Source organism: Melospiza georgiana, chromosome 4 (assembly GCF_028018845.1).
Source record: "Melospiza georgiana isolate bMelGeo1 chromosome 4, bMelGeo1.pri, whole genome shotgun sequence".
In the NCBI taxonomy this organism is placed as follows: Eukaryota; Metazoa; Chordata; class Aves; order Passeriformes; family Passerellidae; genus Melospiza; species Melospiza georgiana.
The window spans coordinates 37733877-37748643 of record NC_080433.1 but is presented as its reverse complement, the minus strand read 5'-3'; the positions used below and the strand labels follow the sequence as shown (position 1 = coordinate 37748643).

Genomic DNA, 14767 nt, shown 5'->3' with positions numbered 1-14767 from the left:
TAATGTCAGCATTGCACTGATAGAGCCAGTGGAAGATTATTGTGGTGATAATATAGTTATTTTATAATATAAATACAATGCCTTAGGTCTCTGAAGCTAACAAATTTCTGACTTGACAAAAGTATGGTGCATAGACCACACCATGTAGGAATAAATTGAGGAGAGGAATGAGCCATGCAACAAATATGTCACTCCTAAATGCTCCTTGCTTCACCTAGCGAAGGTTCTTGCCACCCAAGGAAGTTTTAATAGAGCTTGTCATTTCCTAGAAGGCATAACAGGGAAAAAACCCCTATGTTGGTAAGGACAATTCATTCACCAGAGAAGTTTAGAAGGGTTATTGCATCATTCAAACTGTTTTAATAAATTTCATTAAATTAGAATTGTGTAGCCATAGCTTCTGATATTTATGTGTCTCTACCCAGTAACCTGTAATATCCCAAGATGGTTTTTGCATTAATACTGAGTGTGTGGATATATGTATAGATATGTATGCACTTACCTGGTCCAGTGCTCTCCAGATACAGCCTGGCCACTGTGATACACAAATTCCTGCTCTTCCCCTGTGTCTATCATGGGCAAGTTTTTCCTTCCTGGCAAAGGAACAGCCTTCAGGTTCCATGCCAAGGGGGGGGGGGGGGGGGGTGTGTGAAGCAGGAGGGCAGAGCAGAGTGCAGACAGATCTGCACCAGGGCATTACACAAGCTGCCAATGCCTTGCCACAACTTGGCTGACACAGCTGTGCTCCATCTCCTGATCCCATGCTCAGCTGCACACTGCATCACACCAAAGGCTTACCAGAACCTCAGAGCATCCTGAAACCAGTGCTGACAGGACAAAGGTATTTCAAGCCCAGAGGAGCCACACCTGACAGATTAAGGTGTGTACTTTATGTGCTTGGCAGAAGGGAGAGGGTATTTCACTTTGGATACTTTTTATCAAAACAACCTTTAGCCAGTTTAGCAGACAAGCAGTCATTCCTGGCCGGCATGTCTCCAAGGAGGAGAGCCCAGGGGAAGGCAGTATTTACACACAGGCTTGTCTTCCTGGAGATGCAAGCTCAACAGGCTCTTCTGTGGTGTCAAGGGAAACATACCTCAGGAAGGAGCTGAGGGAGAAATTGACTTCCCAATTCAAACCCAATTTCAGAGGAAACCTCTCTTGTCCATCTTTCTCCATATCCACACAGAGCCCCTGCTTCAATAGCCAAACATGGTTTGTTTGGTTGTGCCTCCATAATTCATTAGTGGCTCAGGACTGATCTCCCACATTAACCATCTGGCTTCTCTCTGCAACACAGTTCCACCCTGAAAGAGCTTTCCATTTCACAAGTGAGACCTTTATTGGTCTAAAAACTAAAACAAGTGCCACTTTTAGAGTTTTCCAGTTATGCCAATTGTCCAGCTGCATCGACTGTGATGTCAGAACACAGCCAGCGACAGAAGGACTTCCACCAAATGTGGGATACTCAGCAGCCTTGCACAGCTATTGGGAATGAAAAGACTACTCTGAATTTAACCTGTGAAAAGAACAGATTTGAAAAACAGTCATTATTACTGTGTTCTCAGGAATGTCAAAGCCTTTGCTGCAGCTCCCTGCAACTCTAAGAAACTGGAACATTTAGCTTGCTCTTACATGTGTGTAAGAACAGTTCATCTACAAGAACAGTACATCTATAGTTGTAAAACTACATATCCACCATTTCAATGTATCTTTGCTGTCTGAAACAGAGCAAGGTAGTTTTAAATGATATAACCTGGTCTATTAGAAAGGTCTAATTTTTTATTATTATTAATAGTCATTCCTTTAACATATTAGAAAAGAAAAATGACATTTCAGCAACAATTCATCATAGTTTATACAGAACCCGTTGATGCATGGTGTCACCTTCCCATTCAAATCCACAGCCACCTTCCAGATCACAGAGTTTAAGAATTACAGTGCACACTGGACTAAATTCTTTCACAATATAAGGCACAACTACATGATCACAAGTAGTAAACACAAACACTGAAAGCAGAACTTAGAGAATAAAACTTCAATTAAAAAGAAATAAAACCAAAACAGACTCATGCAAAAAAATCTATCTACACCTACCAAGATGGTATGATCCAGTTTAGAAGTACAGTACTCTGTAAGTAAAACTGCAACATAAGTCTTTTATAATACATTACTTCTAAATATCAAGTAAAAACTTATATTTTTTTCCATTTATATTTTATACAATTATACAGAAATTAAGCTGTATGAACAATATTCACATCTGCAATAATAAACTGATCATTAAAAGTCAGAAAAGACGCAAATGAGACCATGTAATTTGTGGCACGCATCCATTACAGAACACCATTCATCAAGTTCACATCTCGAGTACTGAAGGAAAAAACCATGACCGAGTGAATGGTACATTTGGTGACTGAGGCTATCTGTAACCAAACAACAAAGCTCCACACAAAATTGGTTTTACCCAGCAGACCTTAATTATGAAAGCTTGTGGATGCAATTTATTTCCTGTCCAGCAGCTAAAGTTTGCAAGGTTGAAACTACAGCAGTTAAAAGAATTTAAGAGAATTCACAATAACTTGAAACTGTTGGATTATTTCAAATACACATTAAAGAAAAAAAAAGTTAACTATTTTCCTTTTTGGTGATAAACTTTTGCAATTTTGGCATTCACTATAACTTTTACATAACATGACCGTGAGAAAACCTTATTAAACTTACCTAATGTTTGAATTTCACATTGAGAGGTAGCTTAAATTAAATCTTATATGATGGCATCAAATGGGGGGGTGTGGTGTGACTTTTTTTGTGTTTTTTTTTCTTTTCTTACAAAAGTGACTATTTCTATACAAGCAGCATTTTGGACATATTACTATAAAAAGTTCTGGTATTTGCTAACCCAGCGAGATGCTCTTTCAAACATCCTTTTTGTGCCAGGAATCAAGCTCCAGCGTGGTACAACGGAGGACTTTGCCATGAAGCCAACAGCAGTGGCCTGGACCAGCCAGCACTGACCTGTTGGCATTTAACAATGAACATCCCTTCCCAGCCCTCTTTACCCAAAAAAAAAAGCACAAAATACAGACAAATTTGGTTTTAGTTTTAAGTTTCCATCACAGGGGGAGGGAAAATTGGAAAATGTGCCTTCCAGGCTCCTGCTTTCATACAACATTGATCCAAAGGGGTAGCAGGGCTTCATCAGTCTTTAAATCCATAGACACTTCTCTATCCACTGCATAGTGAGTGTGTAGTATGTGGGGAGCTACAGACAATATGCAGAGTTTATTACATAACCTACAACCTACACGCTTCATTATTGGGAACTTAAGTGGTATCTAATATTCTCTCTAAACATGCAAACTTTTTATTCAGTGTCCATTTAAAAAGAGACAGGAAAAATACCACAAAACCAAATTTCAATGGCAGGACTTACATGCACTTATAGCTGGTTTTGAAAAGTACATCAATTAGTCCTTTTGGAGTGCCTATGTTGGACAATAGTTTTAAACTCATTCTAAAATGGATGCTGAGGTCAAGACTTCAAAACCAAAGAAACAGACAACTGGCAAGATCCTTGAAAATATGTAAAATTCTTTTTTTTTTCACTTTATAATCTTAAAATTAAGTTCTACAAAGACACGTGTGACTAACAAGGTTTTTGTTATATGTGCTCTCAGATGATGTGTTTTTGGTAAAAGGAACTGTGAGTGCAGTTCTCCTTAGGGCCAAATGTATACAGTGAAAAATCCAGCTGATTATAAACCTGCTGTCCAATGACTACAGCTAACACATGCCATGCACATGATGCCATTCCACTTACTATAGATTCTCTTAGACAGCAAAAAGTGCACAGTGCAAATGACAGTGTTGTTTCCTAGGTCTCTGACAATATGAGAGCAGGAGAGGTGGCACCTGGAAGAGTAATTTATCAGTTTCTACATACTCAAATCATGATATCATTCTTCTTGGCATAGTTTAGAATCTATTTGAACTTCAGGTCCAATATTTTTCTGTCCATCACTGAGTACTGGCCATAAAATTTTTAAGTTTTGCAACAAGCATTTGTTTCCACTCCATGGTGAACTGACAATAATCCAGAAAAGCAGCTGAGTTTTTCAGGTTCCTTTATGAATGTCACTTCTCTTACATCTAGCATGAGAAGCTCAATTGTTCTGGCTCATGTAATACAAACAGAGAGGTTACTCCATGCTTCTGCTCCCAAATCCCTTCTTGCTTCACTAATAAGAAAGCTTTTCCAGTGAGGGTTCACAAACAACCCTAATGGTCCCAAAGCCAACAAAAGTAGTTACTCATTGTTCTTGTGTACCTTGTGCTCCACACTCCATGGCAACTTGGTTATTTGACACCTTCCAAAAACAGAGGCAAAAACCCACATTTCACCCTACAGTCGTGGACATTTGTGCCAGAGAGTGAAGCCAGCTGAAAACTGAGATCCCTCTAAACCTCTTGCCTCTGTTGGAAGCTGCAGCAGAAAATTCCTTTTGTCTCTTCATCTCCAGACAGCAACTTTTCCTACTGTGACTCATTACTTTTATCCTCTTCATTCAACATTTGCAGAAGGGGGAAGATTACATGAGGGAGTACGTGGGGAGAAGAAATAAATAACAGTGAAGGAGAGCCAGCTAAGATCAAAAGTCTGCCACTGACCTCTGCAATGCTACCTGTCTCCAGTATGATGTACTGCTGACATGAGGCCAGAGTGGAACAGCAGGATTTGGCATTTGTGGGGCAAAAATCCAAGGGACTGTGAGTCTTTGACTGGGAAGAGAGGTGTTGTCTCCAGGAAGTTAAAAGAACCTCTCCCCACCCTTAGTGAGACCATCCTTTACGCATTTACAAAAGCTTCTGCAGCTTATCTCTGCCCATGAAGCAGCTGGTCTCTCACATTCTGCCCCTGCAGCAATTCTGAATGTGGATGGAGTATCCTGCAGATGGCACAGTTTCAAGAACAAAGCCCACACTTCACTGTCCCATTCCTGATGCCACAGTAATGAGTAGCAATCAAAAGCTGCTTGAGGATCCCACAAACCTACAGGTTTGAGTGCTGGTTTTGCCATCATTTTCACCTCTTCCTCTAAAATGGCCGCTCCTCAGGGAATCAGAGCATTCTGCCTATTGCTAGAAGCTGTAAAAACACATAACTATGCATTCTCCATTTCCAAGAGTCTGTCTCTTCTGCCATCTTATTATTTTTCCCCTCTGTTTCTGTGTCTGCAGTCTGAAAAATCAGTGAATTAAACTGTTTTGCCTGGAATCCTTTTTTTACTGTGGTAATAGTCACCAGGCTTTTTACTTTTTACTTGGTTTTCCAGTTACTTAGAAGGCAGTGGAACAAAAAGCCCACATTCCTACTGAAACATGCCCATCAAAAGAGTCAGATTCTGCAAGCATATTTGTAAATACACAGCTTTTCACCTTCCAGTTTCCCTTATTATGGGATATTTTCTTGAGCTTGAACACAGATTCCAACCTGGCAGTGAAGCCAAGTATTATACAGTCAGTCTACCATCAACTTGTCAACAAATACAGACCAGCACTAAGAGTTACAAGTACAAAACAAGGAGCATGATACTCAGCCATGGAGTCATAAATTCACTTTTCACAGTGAAAAGCTGTAGAAATCATGATCTATTGCTGCAGAATCAAAGCTCAAACATGAAAGTTTCTACCCCACTGCTCCTCCAGATTTTAACAATACTTCTTCCTACAAATGTGCATTCTAAAAGCATTTCCATCCCCTCTAAAAGCTGCTTATATAAACTAGGCAGCAAACAGCAACTTTCAAAAATCAAGCTGGTTTTGCCCCTGAAGCTGAAGAGCTCCACTTCAAGGTGTGATCTGCAGTCAACCAACCACACTGCTTCAGCAGCCTGCTGAGAAAGGTGACTCTGCTTGTCTTTATACAATGACATCCCAAAAGGCTGAATTAAGAGAGCTTCTAGAGCTTCCTTCCAGAGCTTCTACCATTGCAGAAGTCACTCCTGAGCTTTCATATGTTCCCAATCAAAAGCAAAATGCCTAAACACAACTGAATCTTCTAACCACTTTCCAAGTTCCACTCAAAGATCCCCATTTTCCTCTGCCTCATGTGTTTTAATCTCAGGCAGCTGTGGGAAGTTTCTCCCTTCCTGCTCAAAATCCCTCCTGTTCTGTGTGGCTGTCCTTCACCCAAAGAACAGCACAAGGCTCTTGTGTGTTACACAAAAGGGCAGAATGCATCTAGGCTGGAGCACAATCGTCACATCTCTACTTTTCCCACATTTCTGAAGCCAGAAAGACTATAAAGCAATATTTTTTTTGTTTCTCTCAGTAAACAAATAAATAGAAAAAAAATTCCCAGAGGCAGAGATTCTGTTCATATTTTCTATTCAAAAGATTCTTATGCCTAACAGTTATACTGATGAGGAGAAACAGGGAGTCCAGAGGCTCTATTCATATGGAATTGTTGCAGCAGTTTGTTTTTCTTTTTTGAGCAAGCAACTCAAGTCAAACCAGAAAAGCAGGTCAGTGTTTTGCATGAACCACAGTTGCAACCCAAACCCTTTTACTATGACAAGAACAAGTCACATCATTCAGCTGGCTTCTGGGAAATAAGAACTGAATTTTAACAAAACTCCTTGACAGTGCAAATGTAGAACTTGCTGGGTAAGTTGAAAGAGGATATGAAACATAGGGATCACTACTTCTGGAGTAGAAGGATGAAGTTTCCTCACCTGACAGTTAATCAAGACATTTTTTATAAAAAAGACACTTCTTCATTCACATATAGAGCTGCAACTAGATAAAAGCAAACAAATCTTCCTAATGATGACTAAGCTACCATCATTGTGACAGAATTCAATTCCTTGCCTCAGAAAAGAAGTAGAGGAATTCAGGAAACAACTTTGAACAGCTGGCAAAAATTGGTAAGATACTGAAGCATTTGAGGGGTAGAGAATTTATTAGGGTATTTAAGACAAAAAAAAAATTCCTAAATATTGGAAGGCATAACCCCTGCTTAGAAAATATAATCTTAAGGGTTTTGAAATACCAGACACAAAGGGAGGAAAAATTAGAGACAGGCAAGCAAAAATGAAGAGGTGCAAACAAAATCACAACAAAAAAGAAGTATGGAGCCTGCACGAAGTGTACAAGAAACTTCTGTTCCCAGTACAGAAAGCATGAATAAATATTTATTGTCATACATATTGGCCTCTTTGTTAGAACTATTTGGCTCATAACAAAGCCAGTTTTCCATTCTAAGCAGACTAAATCACCCAACTAACATAACACTTCAGAGCCCCTGGTAATGGGGGTCAGATGGAGTAATGGAAAAGTGATGTTTGTTAGGTGTTACAAGAGTTCAACTTCTTCCACCAAAAGCTGAGGAAGGGACAGAAGAAAAGGCCAGAAAAACTACAGCTGTCTCAAAAAATACTTTTTCTCAGTTGGATGCCTGGCTTGGAAGGTCTGGATGTCCCTTAGAACAGCAGTGATCTCTCAATGCTTCCAGGGTATGGGCAGGGGCAGAGATGTGCTACAGGCTTCTACCAGCATTGTTTGTTTGCTTTTTAATGCAAAAAAACATGATGTAAGAGTTTCTTGAATATTAAAATGTGTCAACCAAATTTGTAAAAGTGAAATCAATCACTATGGGATGAAATATTGTAATACATAATATAATATTGCTACAATGCCAGATAAACTTTGTCTCATCACTTGTTCACACATAACTCTCTCAGAAAGACAGATGCACTCACGCACCAACTATGCAATAGAGCACATGTAAAGGTGTTCCAGCACCCAAGTGCTGTATTAGATAAGGACTTGGGTGCTAATAATACAAGTGGGCAAATAAACTGAGTTGAAGTTGAGTCCAGCAATTACCCTCATTGTGGAGTTCAAACTTCAGAAAGAAAAACAAGAACCAGAGAGAGAAAAAAAAAACATATCACAGGGGATTGTAAAGACCATCAGATACACAATCAAATGCAACAATTAGTTATGTTTTTACAGCAACATTTGATACATAAAATCCTCACAAGTTTTTGCATCTTCCTTTTTCTTTGAAGGAAACAAGAATAAATTCCAATATCACATAAATGCCGTTTCTCTTGAACAAAAAAATAAAAGATAAAAAAATACATTGTTACTCCTCTGTTTAAACTTTATTTACAAATAACTGGATATTTCTAATCTAGACATAAAAGCTCTTTCCATGATGAATGTCAGTAAGCTATGAATGATCTGAGCCCATGTCTCACGAAAAAATACAATAGTTTTGCTTGGTATCAATAAACATTTTAAAATATACTAGATTTTGCCAAGTGTTACAATCATTGTCCAAACTGAATAGTAGTCTGAGTGCTGAATGAAGTGCATCAACAGAAATAGTAAATTTTAGTGTAACATTTCTTTGTCACTCACGATAGCCAGTTATCCTTGCAAGTCATTAAAGCAAGTGTCGCAGACTCGGACAGGCTTCTTGGAAGAAGGAGTTAAGGCATTCTTTGCTGAGCACTCAGCACAAAAGATATTTCCACACTGTCTACAGTGATGCTGCAAAAGAGAAGAAACATACATGCTGAATATCAGTGGCAGTGATCACTAATAGAGACCACTATCATGTCAAGTCAACTCCCATGTTTCAAAAATTACTCTTAATTTTTAATTGGCAGTCACATAGCAGAGAGAAGGTAATTTCAGTAAATCCTTTCTAAAGGGTATATGATTAAAACATTCAGAAGTGCTTCACTGAGTCAAGAGAATATCTCAGTTTCAGAAAATAGAAAATAGTTCTATCTCCTCTTGAATTTGTTCTCTTGAGCTTGTTCTGGTCACATGAAATACCATCTTCTTATACGTAATTACCTGCTTTCACATTGAGAAGTATCCTTGAATCAAAGGATCCAGCAGTCTCTGTTCAAAGACTACCCAAAGAACATCACCAAAATAGTGCAGGCCAGGGGGAGTCACCTAAGACTATATCAGGAAGCTCTGCAAAAATGAACCTCACAAATATCCCTCATCTACTTCATTGCCAAGCCACTTGTTGGAGGGGTGCTCATCTCTGGATGAATGGCAGACCCTGCCAATTGATGGTAACATCTTAGCTGACCACAGCAGTTTTTCAAGCAAGGTCTGACTCCAGACCTAAAACACATCCAGTTGTTTCTTCTGCTCCATGTTTACAAATGTATAGTCACAAAGCACCAGATCATAGTGATGCCTCATATTTTCACACATATCTAATTTCAACCAAATTACATTCTTTTTATACCCATAAATCTATATATCCATATGGATATATGGAGATATATCTATATCTCCATATATCCATAAATCTAGTTCAGATCAGTTATAAATATATTTTCTTACATATGCTTACAACAGTAATTTTGCCTGCTTGCTTTGGGAATTGAAGCATTTTAACTCTGTTTATAAACTGATGCTGCTAAAATGGAAAAAGAATCATGAATAAAGCAAGCTCCACAGCCATTATTTTTAATATGTTAAGGCACTTCAAACAATAACTGTATTATGAGATGTCTTGAGAATCACAGTACGATTCAGGCCATTTTCTGAAGGCTGTATCCAATCCAAGAGTTTGGAAACAATACAAATAGAAAAACACCATAGCCACAGAGTAGAACACACCTACCCTTCTTACTGTCACCGAAAAGCCTTTTCCACAGGCCATACAATTCTGTACCTCATTGTCTTCTGCCCACTTCCTGTTGAGAGCTTGTGTGTGTTTGATCTATACAGAAGATGTAAAAAAAATCAGGCTTTTTTAAAAATTGCATGTCTATTCTCTCTAATACCCTCTATTTCCACAGCATGCACTACCTATTGCAAAATAAAAGCACCAATTATGTCACGATACTCAGGGCTTATGGCCATTCAGAGAGGAAACCTTCTAAGCTTCAAAACTATAAGCAGATTTAATAACACAAAGACAGACCCTCACACACCACAAACATAACACCTTAATTCACTTTAGAAAGGCAACCCATCACCAAACTGACACAAATTTGAAATTCTCCTGAGGTCCCAAACAGAGAATCAACAGGTTTTATAGCTTCAAATCAAATTATACCTGCAATGACTGGTTTTCTCGGCCAAGTTCCTGCATTGCAGCCGTTGTATTGTCCAACTTTTTCTTCATTTCTACAAGTTTGGCCTGAAGCTTTTCAATTTCTCCCTCACTTTTTATACACCTGAGGCAAAATAATAAACAGTCAGCTGAAAGCATTTAAGACAATGCACACTGTCCTTTGAGCCAGTTGTCAGTCTGAGAACTTACCCGCATAAAATCCAGCCAAAAAAATCCTTACTCTGAAAAGTTCTTGGATGCCTTAACTAGGAAAACATTCTGTTGTAACAATCAGTTAAAGATTATACTGGCATTGCTCCTAAGTATCTGCAGCTTATCAATACCTGGAGTTACACCCCAAGGCAGGGACAGTGCTGAAGGCAGTCCCTCAACAGCAAGCCCTGATAAACACCCCTGTGCAATGGGACAATCTCCCAAACCAGCTGCTGCAGATCAGGTCAGGCAACAGGGCAGAAAATAAACCTTTTTTCTTCTACCAAGGCCACCTCCCATCAGCTGAAACTCAGTTAGCTGCTCAAAGCCAAATTTCAAAGGGTATTTTTCTGCCAAGCTGTAAACAGCTACAGGATGAGTTCAACACAGTACAGCAAGGGATTGCCAAAGAAAGAGGATCTCACTTGAATTGATCTCATCCTTTTCCAAGGTCTACTGCTCAAAAGTCAAACCACCAAGACTGAGAGTACTGACAAAAAAAAAAAAGTTTTCCCCTCTGCCTTCACCAAACATGTCAGGAAAAAAGGACAAAGAAAGCTGCCTGTCTCACAGGTGTTTCTTCTACCCTGGAAATCACTGCATTCAAGTAGCTCCTGCTGCCTTGCAAGGCCTCCTGCTGTCTGAAGGAAAAGCACCCTGCTTACCTTAGACTTAAATATGTTGTAGAGACAACAGCTGGATGGGAGAAAATAAAACTGCAGCTCTTCAGGAGGAAGAAAATGCCTCCTTTGTGAACTTTAGCCTATCTAATCCAATTACACTCAGTCTCCTAACACAGAGTAGTGGGCACACTTGGGAGTTCCTATGCAAATTCTGTGTTACTTAAGGGGTCTCTTCCAGGCTTCTGGATGACTTGTGCATGTATCCAAACTGAATCAAGGCATGGGAACCTCACAGTGATGGAGAAGGACAGTTAGCTCAGGTAAGAGAAGTTCTCTCTGCCAGGCCCCACAAAGTTGACACAACAGATGAGAAGCTACAGCCTATACACCTGAAATCTCAGAGAAGCCCAGTGGATTTAGAAGGGTCTTACAGACGGACATAAATCTTTGAGAGCAAGCACAGAGCTGTAGCTTTGGTAATTAGTAAAGATCCTGATAAGCCTGCCCTGTTTTCTACAGAATGATCACAAAGAGCACAGCTGGTTCCCAAAACCTCTTGCTGTGCTTTGGCAGAGATGACAGAGAGTTGCACTCTGGAAACTGCCACCCACAGCCCAGGCACTAAGAGCAAATACAGATTTAAATAAAGCATGAATACAGAATCCCAAATCAACTCAAACAAGTTTTCACCCTCAGTTCATTTAATTTCTCAAACTACACTTCCTTAGTCATGACCACAGCTTACCTCTCCAGCAATGCTCTTCTCTCATCCTGATTATTCTGGACTGTTGCTTCCAGGACAGCATTGTCCCCACGTAAATCATCTGTCTGCTTCTCCAGCTCACTCACTCGTCTTTGACTGCTTTGCCACTCTTTCTTCATGGTAGCCAGGTTTTCATTCAGGGCTGTCACCTGCATGGTGAGCTTGGTCTCTTTTTCCTCATGTTTCCGTTTTTCTTCTTCTTTGTCTTTTTTCTCTGTGTGCTATAAAAACAATGGTAAAATTAAAAACAAGCTTCCAAGCATTCTTTCCCTACTCCCTACATTTAATTGAGCCAAAGAATCTTACTGTAATAGAATCACTACTTTTAATCAAGATGCTCTACTAGACAAGGCTGTCACCTCACTGAATTTTCCTACACCAATAAATGCCTCACAGATTTTTTTATCTTGTCATTTAAAAGCTCCCGTAAAGTGAAATTAAAGTCAACCCATTGCATCCTTTCTGTCTCTGGAAAAATCCAAAGGCACGTTCATAAAACAGCAGTCTCATTCTCTCTAACATACTAACCAGTTTGGCTTCAATTTCAGCACATTCTTTCTTCAGCTCCTCTTCTCTCTTTTTCAGCTGATCTTTGACAGCTTGATGTTTTTGTTTCTCCTGTTCCAGAGTTGAATTTACATTATCTATTTTGCCCTGCAGTTCTAATTTCTGTTGAATCAATAGTTGGTTTCCATCCTTGAGATTCGTCACCTCCTGTTAGGATACAGAATTCAAAGTTAAAGTAGCAACTCTGAAAGTGTAAATCAATTTAAATTAAAATTACTGTAATTCTTTCCTAGGAGAGGACAGTGATAATTTTTAGTTTTATCACTACAAGAAAGGATGATTTTATAGAGTAAAGTATCAGTGATTTTCATGATCAAAGATTTTTAACTTATATTATGATCAACATTCAATTCTAAAAATAATTTTAATATATGTTTATACTAAAGTAGAGAGGAAATCTGTTGAATTGTTTTCTACCACTCCTTGAAAAGATGCATCCATTGTCATTTTTTAGGTACAGCTCTAAAATTTACTTCACATTGTTCTCTGTTTGCAATAATGAGGTTAAAAACTTTATAATGACAATGTAAAACTGAATGCTGATGGAAGAAAGTTAGTTTCTATTAGTCCTCAGTGTATAAAAAAATTACTCTGTTTTAAGCAAATGGGATGATGTAAATAATTGCTTTACTTGTTCTTCTGTAATCGAACTCAAGTAGAACAGTTCATTAATTAACAGAAATAATTTTCCTTAAATTTACACAGTCAAAGATACGGGTTCTGACAGACTAATAGGGGTGGACCATTTTCCATAAATCAAAATTCACAATATGAGTTAATACCAAACCAAGGACAGTGAAAAGAACATATCCTTAGAACAAGTGGATGCCCTACAGATACATATAAATCTATTCCTTGCTAGGAGATGGGAAACAGAATTTAAGTCTTTAGGAGACTTAAATTAAGTCTAACTAAGTCTGATTACTTGTAGGGAAATGAAGACATTACTATTAAGCTAATACTGCTGTGCACACCTTTTACATCTTCATAAATTTTATTCTTTAGAATAGAGATTGTAGGAACAACAAGAATTAGAATACCTTTCCCCAAGCACAGAGTGCTCAAGAGAAACAAAGTACAGACTTATACCTAAAAATTACAGACCATTTTCTAAACAATGGAGAACAAAAGAACATCTGAAGGCTGTAAGCAATCATGTTATTTTCTTTTAGTTTTATTAATGTATAGGGAATTGTACCTGTATTTATACTTGTGCAATAATTTAAACTAAGTGTGCTTAACAGATGCAAATATAACTGCTTATGGAAAACACAAACTGCAGCCTTTTAGGAATTTTAGCTTTTATAGGGATTAAAAAACCAGAATATGTAGAGTGTGGCATGAAACAGTTAGTTTCACTGAAGACTAAAAATTATTTCATTAAATCCTCTCAACCTTTAACCTTTAGAGAGCTCAACTGATTGTTATGATTTTGGAAGAGAGTTAGACTTTTATGAAGCTCCTGACATTTGCCTTTTTTGAGGCTTCCCCAACTGTAACTTTTTAATACATTTTAAGAAACAACAGTAAGAGAATTTCATCTCTACCATGCATCCTTGAGAAGTCCCAGATGTGCCTAGAATATGTGGAAAACTTCACCCTTGTGATTCTTCTGGACCACTTTTCATTTCAGAATAGTCAAGCAGGGGTATGCAGAGTGAATTTACAGTGGAACTGAAGAAAAGCCAGGACATACAACCCATCCTGAAGCTAAGACAAGTTATGCAGCCCACCTGGCTCACTAGGCCCTGGGGCTCAAGAATCATCACCAACCAAGACATCATTGCTGAGGGAGCTCAATAAAATCTGCGCTTTGGTTCCCATACCTGTACTGCCAATATTTACATTAATTGTCTTTGCAAAGCCATTTCAGAAAACATCTACTGAGTAGACACATATTTCTCATCACATAACCAAATATATGAAGAAGACTTAGCTTGTCGCAAGGTACCTTCTCAAATTCTTGCTTGCAGGCTTTAAGCTCTTCACCCAGCTTGGCACTTTCTTTTTCGAGTCTGTTCCTTATTTCCTGGAGCTCTGCCGTTTTACATTTTTCATTAGCCAAATCTTTTTCTTTCAAAATCTTGAAGAGAAATAGAAGTGCAAGAAAAGTTACCTCTTCCAAACTCACAAAATAAAAAACCCAACCAAACAAAAAACATTCAGGGCCCAAAAACTATTTGGCGACTTTGTAACTATGGAGAAACAACTGCCACATATCTATCCATAGTTTGTAATGCAATTAGCAGCATGATTCCAGTTTTAGATTTAAAACTAATAATGTTTTCCCACCTGTCTAGACACAAACCTGTCTAGAAAAATGAAAGCATATTCTGAACCGAATTCAGTACAACTGTCTCTTTTCACCAGAGGTTCAGTAAAACTGTTATTGCTATGCACTACAACAGTGTTATGCTCTCAAATCAGAAAATAATAAAGGGTGCCTACATGGGGTGGATGTGATATCTCCTGTGAGGAGATTTCAAAAGGCAGAGGCATTTA

General features: G+C 38.5%; 1 protein-coding gene across 2 annotated transcripts in view; it reads right to left on the bottom strand.

The window, feature by feature from the left end:
* Positions 1–6906: 6906 nt before the first annotated feature.
* Positions 6907–14767, bottom strand: part of EEA1 (early endosome antigen 1) — a 61066-nt gene continuing 53205 nt past the window's right edge. For both annotated transcript variants that reach the window (XM_058022217.1, XM_058022218.1), the window contains 6 exons: positions 14217–14348; positions 12227–12412; positions 11681–11919; positions 10103–10223; positions 9665–9763; positions 6907–8562 (listed from right to left, as the gene is read on the bottom strand). In XM_058022217.1, the coding sequence (XP_057878200.1) occupies positions 8440–8562; positions 9665–9763; positions 10103–10223; positions 11681–11919; positions 12227–12412; positions 14217–14348 (900 nt within the window). In that variant the 3' untranslated portion in view covers positions 6907–8439. The remainder of the gene's footprint in view (positions 8563–9664; positions 9764–10102; positions 10224–11680; positions 11920–12226; positions 12413–14216; positions 14349–14767) is intronic.